At 46.1% G+C, this 18,632-nt stretch overlaps 1 protein-coding gene across 1 annotated transcript in view; it reads right to left on the bottom strand.

The window, feature by feature from the left end:
• RYR3 (ryanodine receptor 3) overlaps nucleotides 1–18,632 on the bottom strand; it is a 420,187-nt gene that overhangs the window by 93,593 nt on the left and 307,962 nt on the right. Inside the window, exons 53-62 of the mRNA XM_004380716.1 lie at nucleotides 16,001–16,090; nucleotides 14,934–15,080; nucleotides 14,660–14,722; nucleotides 12,925–13,000; nucleotides 12,696–12,819; nucleotides 7,792–7,907; nucleotides 7,229–7,296; nucleotides 6,025–6,146; nucleotides 2,469–2,518; nucleotides 2,005–2,065 (exon numbers count right to left, since the gene is read on the bottom strand). Coding sequence (XP_004380773.1) covers nucleotides 2,005–2,065; nucleotides 2,469–2,518; nucleotides 6,025–6,146; nucleotides 7,229–7,296; nucleotides 7,792–7,907; nucleotides 12,696–12,819; nucleotides 12,925–13,000; nucleotides 14,660–14,722; nucleotides 14,934–15,080; nucleotides 16,001–16,090 — 917 coding nt within the window. The remainder of the gene's footprint in view (nucleotides 1–2,004; nucleotides 2,066–2,468; nucleotides 2,519–6,024; nucleotides 6,147–7,228; nucleotides 7,297–7,791; nucleotides 7,908–12,695; nucleotides 12,820–12,924; nucleotides 13,001–14,659; nucleotides 14,723–14,933; nucleotides 15,081–16,000; nucleotides 16,091–18,632) is intronic.

Genomic DNA, 18,632 nt, shown 5'->3' on the forward strand with positions numbered 1-18,632 from the left:
CTTCTCCAGCTCTGTCCAGAACCCTCTGTTGTGATCCTGGTCAGAGCAGTCAGTGGTGGTAGCCGGGCACCATCTAGCTGTACTGGACTCAGTCCGGTAGAGGCCTTGGTAGCTGTGGACAATCAGTCCTTCGGACTAATCTTTTCCGTATCCTATTCTCTTCATTCTCCCCTGCTCCCGAAGGGATGAGACCAGTGGAGTATCTTAGATGGCCGCTCACAGGCTTTTAAGACCCCAGATACTACACACGAAGGTAGAATGTAGAGCATTGTCTTTATAAGGACAGCTGGTCCCTTTTAAAGCAGATAGCTTAACCAGACCACTGAAAAAACACTGACATGTGCCCCTGGGAATGAAGATTAGCTATGGGCATCTAACACCTTCCCTCAAAACTATTTTATAAAACTTAAAATTGGAACAACAACAAAAAACTCAAACCTGTTGCTGTCAAGTCGATTCTAACTCATAGCGACCCTATAGGACAGAGCAGAACTGCCCCACAGGGTTTCCAAGGAGCAGCTGGTAGATTCCAACTGCCCACCTTTTGGTTAGCAGCTGAGCTCTTAACCCGTGCACCACCAGGGTTCTCAAAGCCTGCAAGTCATGTATAATTTTCTATATTTCTATATATTATTCACAAGAAGATTCTGTCAGACTTGGTTCAATGACAGATGCCTTTCTATCTATAGCATTCCTCCTGATAATCATCCAACCAACCAGGAATATGAAAACAAGGAAATAAAACCAGTGAGGCTTGCTCCCCTTCTGTTAGTAGCCACGAGCTGTCTTCCTAACTTTCTAGTAGCGGGTTTTGTCGGCATGATTATCAAACACACTACCTGTGTTTTTTTGTTTTTAAAGGACTTCCTCCCAGGCTTTCAGCATGCCTTGTGGGGTAATGATTCCTCATACGAGTTCCAAGTCCTTGTGCTCCCTGGGGATGACCTGGTCTGATCCTACAAACTTTGCTGTCTTAATATCTCCAAAACATGTTTCTCATGAAAACCCTAAAATCCCCTTTAATTATCCTTAACATTTTATTTTTAATCAAAAAAAAAATTTTTTTAAACCATTCTCAGTCGATAGTGGATTCTCACCGTTCTGGCTACTCTTTAGGTTTGCTCCCCTCTTCCGCATCGGGTCCTGGGATATGTGTCCTCCTCCCATCTTTGACAAACCCATTGCCGCCGAACCGATTCTGACTCAGAGCGGCCCCATAGGACAGAGTAAAACTGCCCCATAGGGTTTCCAAGGAGCGACTGGTGAATTTGAACTGCTGACCTTTTGGTTAGCAGCCATAACTCACCACAGCTCTTAACCACTGCATCACTAGGGCTCCCATCTTTGACAAGGGCCCTTCTTAATGAGCGTGTTAGAGAACGCTCCCCATCAGCTCCTTCACTACCTCTCTGTTCATCTCACTGCATCATTTATGATAATATTACCAGAACTTATGTACTTTTTTTAAGAGACTTCCTTCCCTGTTTGGCTATCTTTCCTCCGAGATCCTTGAGCCATGGGCTCAAGTGTATGTTTATCTGTGATCTTCCTGAAATCAGATGTTCCCACATTTCCTTTGTTGGCCATTTTGAATCTTGAGGGATGCAATTCACCTCTCCCAGGATGCTTATGGTCCCTCACCCATCAGGCAGCTCTTCCTTTTTTGTTGAGAATTAGGTACGATGTGGCACTTTGCCACGTTATATGTTTTATCTTCTGGAAAGATGAACTTCTCAGTAAGAGAAGACAAGAAGTGATTAAATGCTCAGCGTTTCCCGTTCAGTATATACTGTGACAGTAGCTTTCCATCATGTAAACTGAGAAACAGAAAGTGCTAACTTCCAGGGGAAGATATGTCTTCCCCCTGTCAACCTCACCTTTCCCAGCTCCTGCAGGGCAGGGCCACGTCTTCTCACGTCTTCTCTTCAGTACAATAAGAAGTGAGATGAGATGGTCAGAGAGGGAGTTTGGAGCAACTTTTGGGAAAAAACCAGGCAGACTTACCTTGTGTCAAGCGTCTGGGCTAAGATGTGAAGACAGCTCACCATTGTAGTAGAATCACTCCCTAAAAGTGAAAGGATCACCTGTGACTACCCAAAGCATCCAACCTGTCTTCTAAATGCAATCTTCTCAATATGCACAAACCATAGCCCCGCAGAGTTAACTCCCAGCACCCAGACTGCCAAGCCCGTGTTCAGGGACAGTGCGTTTATCTTTGGCTGACACAGCCTCCATTTTATGATGGATGCTAGACGCAGAGCTTAAAACACTTATTGGTGTGAAAATCTGAGCTGTAAAAGAGGGAGAGAGGTCGTTTATCATACTTCAGACCAATTTTCTATGGCAAATTTAGGTGACACCTTAGTTCCAAGGCTCAGGTTGGCTGAGGGAGCCGTAAACAAAGGCAAAATGTAAGCCCAGGATAATTATAGGGAGGAATCCAACCTTTAGCAATACTTTTCACTTACCAAAGAGGGAAATCCTGTGTCTAACAAGAGCAGCAAGTTTGCAGAAAAGGCTGAAGTAGAAAAGAACACAAGTCGGAAAGGCACAGAGATTCAAGGACTAACAGAGTCTCCCTCCCCCCAGTTAAACAAAGAGCATAGAATGGCACCATTGTAAGAAAATGTACCATGTCCCTCTCAAAGAATCCACTAAGATCACACTCGGGAAAATGTCTAGTTCATGTTGTCTTACTGGAGAGTCATGAAAGGTACTTTACAGGGAGCTCCAACCTTATGGAAAACAATCCTTATGGGACCATGGCAGTATTTTGCAGGGATCTGGATGCAAACCATGCCTTGCTATAGAGTACTATGTGTTGAAACGTTCATTTGCATGACATACAGGAATAAATGAGGATTCTGGAAGGAAGCATGACTTTTCCATTGTTGCAAAGAATCACCAACCATTTTGCAGCCTTCACTGTGGTTGTGGGGTTTTACCTGGGAGGCGGGCAAGAAGTTGGACTGGAAGAATGTGAGTGGTTAAGGTACAGGAAAGATTGCGTTAAACAACAACAAAAAAACATTTCAAGAGATTGTCTTTGCTTTGTCATTTCCCATGAGTCTCTGAACTTGACTGTGCTGCTGTCCTAGCTGTGCCCTTGGAAGCTAGGAGAGCCCATCTGCTACGCTTTTGTGTGTTTTGACCCTTCTCCATGCTTTCACCCGTATTTTCCACCGTGGAGTCCTTGAAGGTCCAGCTGTGTCTCATGGTTTTACTTTCCACAGTGCCTCAGAGAGGGCCTCGTGCAGTTAGAATGGAGCCCCACATACGCTTCTGAACGTGCTGATGATGGACCTTACCGAGGAGGACTATGGCCATCATTTGACCTGTGTTCCTGACACTCTTGGGAGGAGATTCCTCAGAACCCTGACATTATCTGACACTGGCACAGCTAGATAAGGGCTCTGCAATCCCTTCAGGAAGCAGTCCATCCTGGTGGAACAGAAAGAGGGACAGCAGAATACAAACACCTGTTACAGGCCATGGGGTTCCGAGATGGGACCGAGCTGGTATCATTCCCAGTCTCTCACCGATAACTCATCATGGGGCTTCTTGCCCTCACAGGGAAGATGCCTTTCAGAAGACAGCTCAAATGGAAAATATATCCTAATGCCCGTGGGGACAGAAACTTGCTCACCTCAAATGGTTTTCAGTTAATACCCTGGTTCTTTCTGGGCTCTCCAATGGAAAACCACAGCCAAAGTGCCCTGTGGACAGTCATTTGCTTTTGCAGTAGAAATAAGTTGGAGCCCCCTGGCCTAGAGCTTAAGAGAACTCAGTCTAAATTAACAGAAATTTGGCAGCCAGCTAGACTACTGTGAAATTCAATGTGGACTGCTTCTATTTTTTCTCTTCTCACAGTGTTCTCTTTTTTCAGAGACATATATTTGATGAAACTCACGGAGTGAGGGGAGGGGAACAACCCGGATGAATGTGCATTCTGTGGCTCTACCTAGAATTACTTGGGCTGTGAAGCCACTTAACCTCTCTCTGTGTTGGCATTCTCCTCTGTAAATAGATAGTAATCACATAACCCTCTTCCTTAGTTTTCAGAATTGTTGTTGTGGGTATCAGCCAGCGGGTTGTCTCCGCTTCACGGCGACCTTATGTAAGACAGAATGAGACACTGGCCAGTCCTGCGCCACCTTCATGATAATTGGCATAGTTTTCAGAACTAGGGGCAGGTGAACTCAGATATTTTTGGTGAAAATCTTCAAAGTGGACACATGCTCTGTATAAATGCAAAACTGTGTGTTTCTAGCTAAAGCAGATGTTTGGGCGGTTAGAGCCTAGTGCTAACAAGGCTTCCCTTACTGTCAGAGACGCTTTCTCAGATACCCCAAGGCCAGGGCCTGAAATTTCCAAAGGTCCCTTCTCGTCCCCTGTGGAGCCCATGATTTAAGTAGAGGCACTGTCTTTAGCCCAGAGTTACGAGAGGCCAGAGTCCCCAGGTGTCCCCGCCCCATCTCAGAATTTAAAGGGATCCCAGGTGTGAGAGTCGAGGGAACCACTGGAGAACGACATCAGGTGCAGAAGAGGGGAGACCAAGGGCCAAGGAAGCAAATGGGGGACCCTGGAAATGGGAGCACAGTCGACGCAAGCAGGACCGCTTCCGTGGGAGGGCGCCGCGCACACTGACGGATTTGGAAGCTGTCTGCGAGGCTGATCAACTCTAGGTGGGGTTCCAGCCATGACAAATGGCGCCTCGCTGAACAAATGTTACATTTCCATGAATTAATAACCTAAGGAAAACAGATGAAGAAAGCACACACACCTGCCCTCTGCTGGGTTATCTGAACATCTCGCTTTGCTCCTCATGGTGCTAGCTTCCTTCAAAATCCAGTTGCATCCTGAATACATTTAGGAACTCTTCAGTTAGGAACTGACCCTAAGTCTACCTCGTTTTCGTAGCACAGGATTCTCCCTTCTTAAGGAATGAGACTAGGTGATGATGGTACAGAAGACATGGCACTCGACACAGTGAGAGGGAGCTGGGCCTTGACTCTCGCCCCCACTTAATCCTGGTCACTTTGGGCACTGGACTGAACCTGACTGGACCTCTCAGTTTCCTCATCTGCAAAACGCAGATCCTAATACACAGGCAGATGTTAGAATTTAAAACGTGATGTTGCACGACGATACTTACACCAATGGGTAATAAACTCTTGCATATGCTCCGCACTTAGCCATATTCAGCGTTTCATAAACGCTGGGTAAATCCTAAAGTTGAATTCCCACCTTCCCCAACAATGGCGATCCTTAATGGCTGGGCCCTTAAATGGGTAATATACACTGTTCATCCTCAGTGCATAGTAGGGGAAGAGTTATTGGACTGCTCTCTTTAGAGCTTTTAGATTTCTTTGCTATTTAGAAATCTAACCCACTCCTCATCTTTCATAAGTCAAAAATATAGAGAGAATCTGAGCTAGAATGGAATCTATCTCTTAGCCCAATCATTAAGTACCCCCTTCCTGTCTCTGCAGAGGTATCCACATGTTAGGCCTAGTGGAATAAGTGGGGAAGCTGGCCCTTGTAATGAAAAACATTTTCCCTATTAGGGATTTAAATTAAATTATGTTGCTCTAGATTTCAAATCTCAGGTCATCCACACAAGAACTGTGTAAGATCTGATTCTTTTTTTTTTTTTTTTTTTCATTTGAAGAGCCTGATAAGAATGGGATTATTATTATTATTTCTTCTCAATGTTCTGCATTCTCTTTTCCCAAGCTTCAGAGTTATTTCCTTCTTCTAAAGGTTTTTTTCAGGATGGAGGTTGACCTGGATATCGTAAAAAATTCCCCTACAGATACTCCCAAACAGTGTACTTCTCTTAGCTGTCAAAACAGTACACAGATAAATACAAATATAATTTCTTTCAAAAATCAAGACAATAACCAAAACCTCTGAACCATTCATCATCAGGCCCCAAAAGACTCACCATTTACTCTGTAGAAGCCTAAGGTTTTAAATAAGTCACATTAGCACCGTGACCTTCTCTCTATTTTGAAGACTCACCTGGCCACCATTTCTTTTTCCTTATGGGATGCATACCCGCTGCTGCTAAGGGGCTTTAGAGGGGATGACAGGAAATAGAGGTGATGACTGGTGAAGTACTGGTCAACCAGCGGGAGGAGAACCTGGAAAATCCACCGTTAGTTAACTTCTAGGAAGCTAGCCAAAGCCCTGCTTCCACTTCCTTTAAAAAGTTCATTCTCAGTGAGCAAAGAGCCTGTGGATACTGGTCCTGGCATTTCCAGGAAGCTCTACCCCATTGGGCCAGGCTTCCATGACACTTTCCTCCTTTTGGCCTCAAATCAGAGGCTTTGGGGCTACGTGAAAGCAGAAGGCTGCCCGTTCAGGGCCCAAAGAAATGTGCATGTGGCTCCGAGTCAGCACCTGCAGGGAGTCCTATGGGACACCTGACCTTGGGCATGGCATCCAGCAGGCACACCTGAGACATGGCCTGGCACCACTATCCTCAAGCATACTGTCTCTGCTTTTCAGAACCAGGCTACCACACGTAGAAAGATGGCCCCAGGCCTTACATTCCTTTAGTCCTCTGAGTAGGGTTGTGTGGCAGAGACTGCTCACTGGCACCCAAATTCCTTTTCCCATTCTTCCTTTTAGCAACAGAAACCCCCATGTTTTAGCTGGGCACAGGGCTGCCCAGCTGGAGAATGTATTACCCGGTCTCCCTTGCAGCTTAAAAACCACTAAACCAGTTACTGTCAATTCTGACTCATGGTGACCCCATGTGTGTCACAGTGGAACTGCACTCCATGAGGTTTTCAAGGCTGTGACCTTTCAGAAGCAGATCACTAGGCCTTTCTTCTGAGGTGCCTCTGAGTGGACTCGAACCTCCAACCTTTGGGTTAGTTGTTGAGCATTTAACTGTGCCACTCGGGGACTCCCTTGCAGCTAGGTGAGGCTAAGATGACTAAGTTCTAGACAGTGGGGCAGGTGAGCCTGCTTGAACCACACTGATGGTGGAATAACAAACAAGAGGAAGAACCAGTGTTCCTGCATGATGGTGTGGAGCACAGCAGGCCTCTCACCACCTCTGATCGCCCACTTACCCTGGGAAGGTCACATGAGCGAGAAAAACATGTCGGTCTCATTGGAGCTATTGGATTTCTTTGTTGGAGCAGCTTACCCTGTTCCCTAAATAGTACAGATCATGAAAAGAAAGTAATTTGCTTAAGTGCAGAGAGTTACTTACTTTGGCGAAGAATTTGATCTCCTGATCATGAGGAGACTTTTCAGTTTTCCCACTGCTGACAATGGCTTCTACAAAGACAGTTAACACAAAGTTAGAGTTAAAAAGACGTCACAGCATTTTAGAAAGTGTAGCTTTTTTCAGAAGGCCATTAAAGGTTATTCGATTTGACAAAATTGCTGATGTTTTACAGAGTACTTCACAACTGTGCTGGCTAGTTGCTGCTTGTGTCAATTCTCCAGCCTATTTCACTGCCCTTTTCACTGTTTTATTAACGAGAAAGCAAGCTTCAGTGAGCTTGAGTCATATGCCCACAGTCACAAAGCAAAACAATGAGAAAGTTAAAATAAGATGAGCTGTTTGAAAAATGTCACGCGGTTCAAACCCAGTAGGGAAGCCAAGGACTAAACTAACTTTTTACGTGGGGGGAACAGTCACAGTCACTGTTCTTCCCCACCATCAGATGTCTAAATGAATCACGAACAGCTACAATGGGAAACAATTATGTAGGTACTAAATAAAGGAACATCATTTTTTTTTTGGCGATGTGTCACAACGATACTTACCCAAATGGGCAATAAACTCTTGAGCAGAATCAACATATTTCAGGATCTTCTTCAGAAATTTATAGGCAAACCTCTTTTCCATGGATGAGGCATCCAGCTCCATATCCTTCATACCCCTAGGTGAGAAATGGGTAAAGCCCAGGATATAACAGAGATAACTGTGTGACTTTGGTGCCATATCAATCCTACTTGTGTTGACTTTATTTTCCAAATGTTAATGGTTATTCTGGCTTAGTGAGATGACTCATCGTTTGCCTGATTTCCCCACTGGGACCTGCCTCTGTGATCATGCAACACCTGGGTTACAATAATTTCCAGAAAGAATTTTCAGGGAAGATATTTACCATTCATTCAACAAATACTGAGCTGGGGATAAATCAGAGAAAAAAACAAGCATCCTTGCCCTCATGGAACATACATGTTAGCTGTAAACAGGCATAAACCATAAATAAAATAAGTATCTAAATTATAGGGAATGCTGGAAGTTGATAAATTTTGGGAGGAAGGGGGAAAAAAGGGAAAATTAAAGCAGGATAGAAGGGTCTGGAAGTGCTGGGATGGGAGAGCAGACTGCAGTGTTAAATACAGTAGTCAGGACTGGTCTCATGGGAGGATGACACTGGAGAAAAGGCTTAAAGGAATTGAGGGATGAGCCATGTGTATATCCAGGAAAGAGTTTTTCAGGCCCAGGGATCAGGTGGTGCAAAGGTCCTGGGGCAGGAGCATGCGTGTTCAGTTGCAGAAACATAGCAAAGAGGCCAGTGTGGATGGAATGGAAGGGAACATGTGGTCAGAGGGTGTGGGGTTCGCAGTGGAGCAACTAATCCAGGGCCCTAGGGGCCAATCTTAGAATTTTCCTTTTGCTTTTGCTTTGAGTGAGACGGCAAGCTACTGAAGGCTCTGAAGACAGGGGTGACATACGACCTTCCTTATAACAGGTTCACTGTTGTTGTTACATTTAAAATAGATTGTTGGGGGGTAAGGGTAGCAGCAGCGAGCTCAGCAGGAGGTTTTTTCAGCAATGACGGGTGAGAGCACAGAGGGGCTGAGAAGAGGTTAGATTCTGGGTATCTTTTAAAGGGAGAACTATCAGGATTTCCTGAAGGATTCGTTGTGGGTTATAAGAAAAAGAGAGGAACCAAAGTTTTTGTCTGAACAACTGGAAGAATGGGTTTTCACCAAGCGATGGGGAAGCTGAGGATGGAGCAGGTCTGAGATGGGGCAAGGAAAACTAGGGGGTCTTTGTCTGTATATCCAAGTGCCCACCACAGGGTGGGTCACATTGTAAATACATACTCAGGATATGTTTGCCGAATTCAATTATCTTTCTCTTTTTATTCCCCCATTTCCTTTTCAGTTAGAGTAAAGAGGAATTTTCATTTCTGTGAGCAAGTTACTCATCAGCAGATCCCACTAGACATCCATCTTGATGTTAAGGGGAGGATTAACATGAGGACGGGAGTCTTTTGTGAACGCTCCCCTGGAGAATGTCTCCTGCTGTCTGACCTTTCCTGCTCAACAATATGGTGAATTAGTTTTGTTATTTTTTTTCATATGAGCTAAAATGGAAATATTTGTATAGGTTTTTATTTTTTTGTCATTCAGTGGCAAAAAATTCTGTAGAAAACTAAAAGCGGAAACAGCGTCTTGCTCAGCAAACACTTCTTTTAGGAGGAATGGCTGTTATCAGGATAGAACACCAGCTTCTCTTCATTCTACAAAGACCTCGGCAAGCATGAGTCTATGTGGCACAGACCACCTGCCATGGTTTGAATTATGTCCCCCTAAAACGTGTGTATCAATTTGGCTGGGCCACTATTCCCAGAATTGTGTGGCTGTCCTCCATTTTGTGATTGTAACTTTATGTTATGGGGATTAGGGTGGGATTGTATAACACCCTTACTAAGGTCACATCTCTGATCCAATGTAAAAGGAGTTTCCCTGGGGTGTGGCCTGAATCACCTTTCATCTCTCAAGAGATAAAAGGAAAGGGAAGCAAGCAGAGACTTGGGGACCTCATAACACCAAGAAAGCAGTGCCAGGAGCAGAGCATGTCCTTTGGACCTGAGGTTCCTGCGCTGAGATGCTCCCAGACCAAGGGAGGACTGATGACAAGGACCTTTCTCCAGAGCTTAAAGAGAGAGAAAGCCTTCCCCTGGAGCTGACGTCCTAAATTTGGACTTGTAGCCCACTGGCCTGTGAGAGAGTAAACTTCTCTTTGTTAAAGCCATCCACTAGTGGCACTTCTGTTACAGCAGCACTAGGTGACTGAGACAGCACCACTGACACCCGACCAGAGAAGAAACAGCTTCCGCCTTTAAGAATCAGGCAGCCAAGACCTTCCTACTAAAACACATTCATCTAGTTAATCTTGGCATACATAACTTTGAGATGAAAAAGTCTTAGGAAATCATGATTTATACATTCATTTATTTACTTATTATGTACTGACTGCCTACTAGGTACCATCCACTGTTCTAGGAGCTTGGAACTCATCAATCAATAAAAAAGACCAACATTCCTGCCTTTGTAGAGCTAACATTCCAGGGGGGGAGACAGACAGTAAGAAAGATAATGTTGTTGTTGGCAAGTCTATTTGGACACATAGCGACCCCGTGTGCAGAGCAGAAATGCTTCACAGAGTTTTCAAGGCTGAGACCTTTCAGAAGCTGATGGCCAGGCCTGTCTTCCGAGGTACCTCTGGGTGGGTTCGAACTGCCAAACTTTCGGCTAGTAGTTGAGTGCTTAACCATCTGTGCCACCCAGGGACTCCTGATACAGATAATACATAACTAAATTACATAATCTTAGTAACATATGCTTGGCATTTTGCTAGATATTTTGCATAAGTTTTATCTTTTAATCCTCACGATCACTTGATGAGGTGGGTATTACCATACCATCCCCACTTTACATAGGGGGAAACCAAGGCTTAGATAAATGACTTAAGGTCACTCAGTCAGTTACGGGCAGAGCTGGGTTTCAAACTTAGGTTGTCTGACTTCTAAGCCAGAATCCTGGGAGGAGGAGAGTGGCCAGGACAGGGAAGGACAGGAGGGCATCCCTGCACTCGCATTTGTTTATCAGTTAGTATCCTGGACTTAATCAGTGCACACCTCTCCAGTGGACTAAAGGACTACAAGCTTCTTGGGGAAGGGACCATCTTCTATTCACCTCCGCATCTGCAGCACTTGGGGTCACCCCTGGTACACGGGAGGTGATGAACAAAGATGAAGGAATGGATTACTGGAAGTTGTAAGGAAAGAAGGGAGGGAGGGAGGGAGGGAGGGAGGGAAGGACAGCTGGATCCTTTGGGGGTACCACTGTTTAGTTTACTTATACTAGGTTAACTTCCTTCCCCCAAACCAAACATGGGAAGGAACTTTTGATGTATGCCCAGAAGTTCAGACCAATCAGAAAGTGGATAAAGGGAGGGGGGAGTAAGAGGGAAAAATAACAACTATTTCCAGAAGTGGTGTATGTCCATACCACCGTACAGGGGACCTGCTGGGCTGATTCCCCCTGAACCTCGGGCAGTGAACCCCATGGAAACATGCAAAGAGAAGACAGATATCAGTAGTTCTCATGTATTCTCCAGGCTTTCAAATAACCCGAGACAGCGACATGGCCTTTCCCAAGGACGAGTTGAAAACTTCTCTATTTAGGTAAATTGCACCATTACAACCCTCCACACACCCTCTTGATGAATCAAGGATCCTCTCCATTTCCTCTGTAAACACAGTGATTGGAGATCCTGGCCTTCTGGGGGGCCGTGCCCTCGTACGGCCCCTGGGCCTTCTGGGGGGTCATGCCTTCCTCATATGGCCCCTGGGCCTTCTAGGGGGCTGTGGCCTCCTACGGTCCCTGGGCCTTCTGGGGGGTCGTCCCCTCCTAGGGACCCTGGGCCTTCTGGGGGTCGTGCCCTCCTATAGCCCCTGGGCCTTCTGGGGGATCGTGCCCTCATATGGCCCCTGGGCCTTCTGGGGATCGTGCTCTTGTATGGCCCTTGGGCCTTCTGGGGGTCATGCCCTCCTAGGGACCCTGGGCCTTCTGGGAGGTCGTGCCCTCCTATGGCCCCTGGGCCTTCTGGGAGGTCATGCCCTCCTATGGCCCCTGGGCCTTCTGGGGATCGTGCCCTTGTATGGCCCTTGGGCCTTCTGGGGGGCCCGTGCCCTTGTACGGCCCCTAGGCCTTCTGCTTTCCCCAGCTGAGCTGTCCCTTCACAAGAATCGGTTCCCTTTCTTCAAAGCCTGTCTATGGCAGTCATGCTTGCTACTGTCATCATGTAATTTAATTAAATGTCACATAAAACAACAAAATAACAGTGTGAAAAAAAACTGCGGATTCTACGAAAACTAAGTTGCATGTTTTGTGAAGACCGGAAAGAGCTAGCTGCCAAATAGTTTTTGAATTAGGTGTGGGTGGGGGTAATGCAAAAAACACAGGGGAGCGGACTGCTTAAAAATCTAAAAAAAAAAAAGAGCTACCTCACTTACATTGTTTCACGTGCACCTCAAATTCTCACTGCTCTTTAAAGAGCTCAAATTCCAAAGCTTTGAAGACGCACTGTGGATGTGGTTTATAATGCCCCATCTACAGAACCATACCCAAAGAAAAGACACTGTGAACAAACGCACGTTTATTTGTTTTAGGTTAAAACAAAATGTTTACGGTATGGATATATAACTTGTTATGCTGTAAGTGGTTTTCAAAAATTAATATCTACCAATCCTGTTTATTATAGAAAACAAGGCTTCATGCTCCCAAATGCAAATTTTCCCACTTGTAAGTCTTAACCACTGTCCTTACTCTGATTGGTTTTGTAGGCGTGTGACTGAATGCAGGAGGAGAGACCACCCCCACCCCCTCCCACCCCCTGGAACATCACGTGGAAGAGGTCTTACCTAGAAACTACAACACCATTCACTTGGAGGAATTTAAACAGGTCCTGTGCCTTCTCTCGGTCCCTGAACTTTTCCTTGGCGGTCAAGGTGTCATATGGTGCCAAAAGAGGGTGACTGCCACCACCTGAGTTCAGGAAGATGAGAGACAGCAACGTAGTTGGTCTTCCTTCACACTTCTGCCCCCCAACATACCTGCCCCCCAGTGGGGCATGCCGTGAACCAGGCTCACCTTTGCTCTCTAGCTCCAGCTTCTTCTTCTTGGCCCAGATATTGTGATAGTTCTCAGCCACGACCTCCACCATCCCCTGTGCCACACGTAGCAGACCAAAACCAGAGAGAAAGCAAGAAAAATGGGTTTCTATCTGCCAGGCTATTGCTGGCGGCCCTGGGCACAGAGCATCCCCAAATGCTAACGGCCGTTGCTAAGTGTCTCCCATCATTAACGGGCCTGTGCTGATGCGCCCCATTGGTTTTATTATCTTCCCATATACACAGAACCAGCTTCTAATTCTGCCTTTCCTGTAGAACTTATTATCCTGGCAGTTTGATGCATTTATGAGAAATGCACATTTTCGTTTTAAATGGCCTCTGGCAGCACTTCATCTGTCACAGGAGCTCAGTACCTTGAGGCTGGGAAGAGGGCTGGATTGTCACTAACCACACACTCATAACTTGAGACAGGAAGTTGGGAGTGGGGGGGTCAAATGGCTACAGAGAAGACAAATCTAGAGCCCCTGAAAGCCTTTAGCTTAACAAACTAGGAATAACCACGTCATGGATAAAACTGTTGTGAATAGGACTTCTCAAATAGAATCCATCCTTACCAGGCCCGTAAAAGGGCGACTTGCAGTGAAGGATGTGCTTTGGGAAGAAACGTTCTCTAACGCCCAGGGGTTTGGTCTGATGACCTTTCAGAGCAGTAAGTGTCCCAGCCAGGGCAGGTGATGGCCACCAACATGTGTGAGGAGGAAAGGCAGGAAGCTGTCTGTTCCTGTGAGCGGCTGTTGAGTCAGCCCTGGACTTACAGCAAACCCATGCACAATGGGATGGGACTATTGTTACCTACAGGGCTTTAACAGGCTAATTTTTCAGAAGTAGATCTCCAGGGCTTTCTTCCTAGTCTGTCTAGTCTGTAAGCTCTGCTGAAACATGTTCAGCATCATAGCAACACATATGCTTTCACTGACGGATGGGCAGCGGCCGTGCCTGAGGTGCACTGATTGGGTATCAAACCCGGGTCTCCTGCATGGAAGGTGAGAATTCTACCACTGAGCCGTCAGTGCCCTCTGGGGGCAGTCTAAACAAAATCAAAACCAAACCCGTTGACTTTGAGTCAATTCCGACTCATAGCGACCCGAACAGGACAGAGTAGAACTGCCCCGTACGTCTTCCAAGGGGCGGCTGGTGGATTGGAACTGCCAATCATTTGATTAGCAGCTGAACTGTTAACCACTGCGCCACCAGGACCCCGGAGGCAGTTTAGGGCTTTTAATTTTATCTTCTTGGTTGTACGACCCTATATCCTGCAATGACAGCTATTTGGCACCATCATGGGGAACCTGAGTGATTCCACTATGGGCCGTCTCTATGGTTGGCGGGCTGACAAGGGGCCAAGCAAGCTCCTCCACCCAGGGGTCAAGTTTCACAGATTTTCTCCTGGCTCTTTCACTAATTTTGTTTTGGGGTTTTCATACAGTGTAATTCGCCGCTCCTCCTTTTATTGTGGCGTCCTGGGAAGAAGTACAAAGCCTCACCTTCTTGATGGTTAGTTAAATCTACTAAGACTTTGCCTGTGGCTTCTGCACAATGTGCCCCTCTTTGATTTTGATATTTTAGAGGTGATATGTTCTGGACATTTTCTTTTTTTCCTTTAACTCTTAGGAGAGCAGCATGTCCCGCACTTGAGGGTCTTGAGAAAGCATGTTAGCTGTTCTGAAGAACGCACTGGGAGTACGGACACTGACCTGGAGTTCCCTGGAGAGCACAACATTTGAGAGGTCGAGGGGAGCAGGGCTGTAGCTGATGCCCTAGGGAAGCAAAGGCAGAATCACTGGGCTTGCCGTTATTTCCCTTACCTGTATCAGCACCCCCAACTTCAGCTGTCAAAGGTGTGCGCTGTCCCCCAGTGACCCCCAGGGCCCATCTGAGCTGGTCCCGGCCTGCGATGCCCCAGGGATAGCTCTCGCAAATTCTCCACAGGTTCTACTGGCCGAGAGCCTCTAGGCATGGCTGCTGTACCTGGCTGGCCTGGGACCCACTGCGAAGCTTCTCGTTCTCTCGCTGTTGAATCAAGGCTTCTCCCTCTTTAGTCCTCTCCACAGTCCAGCCCACCGCCAGCATGGTTTTTAGGGACTCTCTGGCAGGCCAGCGATAAATTTCCTTCTCCTGCAAGAAAATTGGAGCAGAAGAGCTTTGCAGAGTAGACTCCAGCCTTCTCCCAGGCCTGGCTTCCCGCGGAAGCTGTCCTCAGCTCCCACTGTGGACAGGGTGCTGGCTGGTTCCAGCCTCCTTTCATTCACCTTTTCCACATCTCACCGGACACACATCATCAGTCTCTGATGTTTTTAAGTATAAGACCTCCTGCCTGGAATGTACCAAACTTAGTGACATTACCCACATTTCGTGGAAAGAGAAGCAGGAACAGGAGCGTGACCCTTTGTGTTCCAGCAGCTGTTTCAAGATTGTCAAAATGCATCTGCCAAAATGTTCTCATTTGAGCTTGAGAAACAGAATTTTTTTTAGGTTTAGAGTATGCTTTTGAGCTATACATAATTTTATTGAGGCTCAAAATGCATACAGAGGCACACACATCATCCTTTACGTATAGCACTAGGCCTAAAGCCTAGGAAGAATTCTTACAAGGTTATATAAGACAGTTCAGAGTTGAGTTCAACCAAATTTCTTAATAAAATACCTCAAAACAAGAGACCTGTCCAAATTTACTTGAGAATTCTCTTCTCTATTTCCTTTGTCTTCTATGCTCTTGGAAACAATTTTTAATCTAATTTTTTTCCAAACAATGTTAATACCTTCCTAGTTTAGTTGCAAGAGAACTGAAAATGCATTGCGGCCGAGCCTCTAGGTATTCAATAGTACTTCTTTCTCCAGTGGGCTCTCACTGCCGGAGAACATAACATGAGGCTGGGCTCTTGGAAACTGGAAAGCTCCTGAGTAGTTTACTGAGTCCTGGAAAGTCTTTGAGAAACTTGAAAGTGAATAGACCCTCAACGTCTCTCACCCTTTGATTCCCAAGGAAGGAAAATCATCATGGCCACACAGAGTGCTACCAGAAGCCCACTTCTTACCTTCTCCGTCAATGTCTTGAAAGGCCTTATCAATGGGTGGGTCTTCACATTTTCATCCAAGGAAATTCCATATTTCCATCCATTCTGACTCTGTAGAAACATTTGCAGTTTAAATATCCTTGGCACTAAAGGAGCCCCGCTATATGACCCCAATTCCTGCTTCTATTTTCACGAACAAATGGAATAATAAATAGTGACAGAGCTTGGAAATTTCCCTTGAAAATGTCTAATTGATCCTTTAAAGCTGTCAGGCTCTCTGCCCCCAGAATCTTGACCTCTGCTCCTCTATTCCTTCTTGCTTTAGTTGTTGTCCCTTCCACTTACTCGCTTGTGTTTCAGGCCCACTTACGTCAGAAGGATGTTTCAAAAAGACCCGGAAAACCACACTTCTCAGGTCAGTATGTCATGTTCACAGGCAAGGACAGAAGTCAGGGCTACAAGGATGTGGGCGCTGGATGCAACGCCCACCAAATGAGGTGGCTGATGTGGTTTAGAACCCTTGCCCGCCACTCTGAGCAAAACTGTAGTCATCTAGGTTTCCCAGAGTCATAGAAGTCCAAGAAGTTCAAAAGTTATTCAACAAATATCGATTCGGTGCCTACTACAGTGTGTGCCAGACTCTGTTCTAGGCACTGTGGCTACAGAGGTATGTCCGAGTCCCTGCTTCAATAACGTTGCAGCCCAAAGACTCTGGGCTGCTCTTCCTCAATCTCTGCCTCTGCCCAGTTGTTAAATGCGTGTGTTTCTGTCTTCTCTCAAGAGACATATTCTCCCTGGGTGATCTAATCTAGTCCTGTGGTTTCAGACACCACTGAGAAGTGGGCTGATCTCAAGTCAGTATTTCCAGCCCAGATCTCTCTCCTAACTTCCAAACCTATTTAAGCTCTGCTTAGATGTTCCATAGGCACTTCCCAACACATCCAGAACAGAACCTGGCCTTTTCCTCCTCCACATGGCCTCTCCTCTTGTATTCCCTGTATCTGAGTGAGTGGCACCAGCTTGCACTCACTTTCCAAGCCAGAAACATGGGAGACTTCCTTGAAAATCACTTCTCCTCTGCACCCTTTCCCAATCATTCGACCTCCCAGACTGACTCATTTGCTTGACTCTCTTGCTTCCCTGCCAGCATTTTAGCTCAGGGCACCATCAGCTCTCACCTAGATTATTTCAAAAACTTTCTAGCTGGCCTCCCTGCCTCCAGTCTAGCCACCTCCCCATGTTCTGTGCATCTGTCAAACGATATTTATAAAGTGACCCTGATCAGGGCGATCTACTGCTTTACAGTGTTCAGACTCCCAGCTGCCATCATGATAACATCCAAACTCTCTCACATGGCATCTAAAGCTACAGAGAAACTCTTGCTTACCTCTCTCGACTCACTGGTTACTCTTCACCCTGCCCGATTCTATGACCCAGCCACACTGAACTATGGTTGCCTAAACCTGCCAAGCTCTCTTATTTCTCTGGGTCTGCACATGCTGCTCCCATGGCCTGCAACACACTCGCTTCCCTTTGCCCGATGACTCCCACCCATCCTTTGGCACATGATGTCGATGTCACCAGCTCTCCAAAGCCTTCCTGGAGCCCCAGTGCTGGATTAGGGGCTCCCCTTATATGCACTGACCCTGTGCTAATGTCTATCACAGCGCTTAACAACCTGTACCATGAGGGCTGGTTTATTCCATTTCTTCTACAAGATTGTGTGGTTCTTGAGGGCAGGGAACATACTCTTTTTCTGGTTAGCTAATCAGTGCCCACCTGGCAATGGTGAACGAATACGTATCCTTGCTCTCATGAAGCTTACAGTCTAGTGGCAGAGGGAGATATTAACCAAATAACACCACCAGTAAATGCATAACTGAAAACTGTTATAAATAAATAAAACTGTTACAAAAATATGACAAAAGGGCCACATAAACCAGAGACTCCATCAGCCTGAGACCTGAAGAACTAGATGGTGCCCGGCTACCACCAATGACTGCCCTGACAGGGAACGCAACAGAGAGTCCCTGACAGAGCAGGAGAAAAGTGGGGTGCAGAACTTAAATTGTAGTAAATAGACCAGACTTAATGGTTTGACTAAGACAGGTGGGATCCCAGAAGACATGGTCCCTGGACTCTCCCTTAGCTCAGAACTGAAATCATTCCCGAAGCCAACTCTATAGACAAAGATTAGACTGGACTACGGGACATAAAATGATACTCGTGAGGAGTGTGCTTCTTAGTTCAAGTAGATACATGAGACTAAAGGGCAGCTCCTGTCCAGAGGTGAGATGAGAAGGCAGAGAGGGTCAGCAGCTGGTTGAATGGACATGGGAAATCAGGGGTGGAAAGGAGGAGTGTGCTGTCACAGTATAGGGAGAGCAACTAGGGTCACAGAACAATGTGTATATAAATTTTTGTATGAGAAACTAGCTTGAACTGTAAACTTTCACTTAAAGCATGATAAAAAAAATATGACAAAAGAAGAGAACAAGGTGCTAAGAGAGCCTATATCTCAGAAATGGGGCAAGACGCATCCTAGAGTTCACACATGGATTGCTATCTGAAGGACGAGCAGGTGAACGGGGTGTGCGTGTGTGTGAGTGCAGACGGGTACCTGGTTGAGCCTGAGGAACATTTCAGGCACTTA

This window comes from Trichechus manatus, unplaced genomic scaffold, assembly GCF_000243295.1.
Source record: "Trichechus manatus latirostris isolate Lorelei unplaced genomic scaffold, TriManLat1.0 scaffold00076, whole genome shotgun sequence".
Classification (NCBI taxonomy): domain Eukaryota; kingdom Metazoa; phylum Chordata; class Mammalia; order Sirenia; family Trichechidae; genus Trichechus; species Trichechus manatus.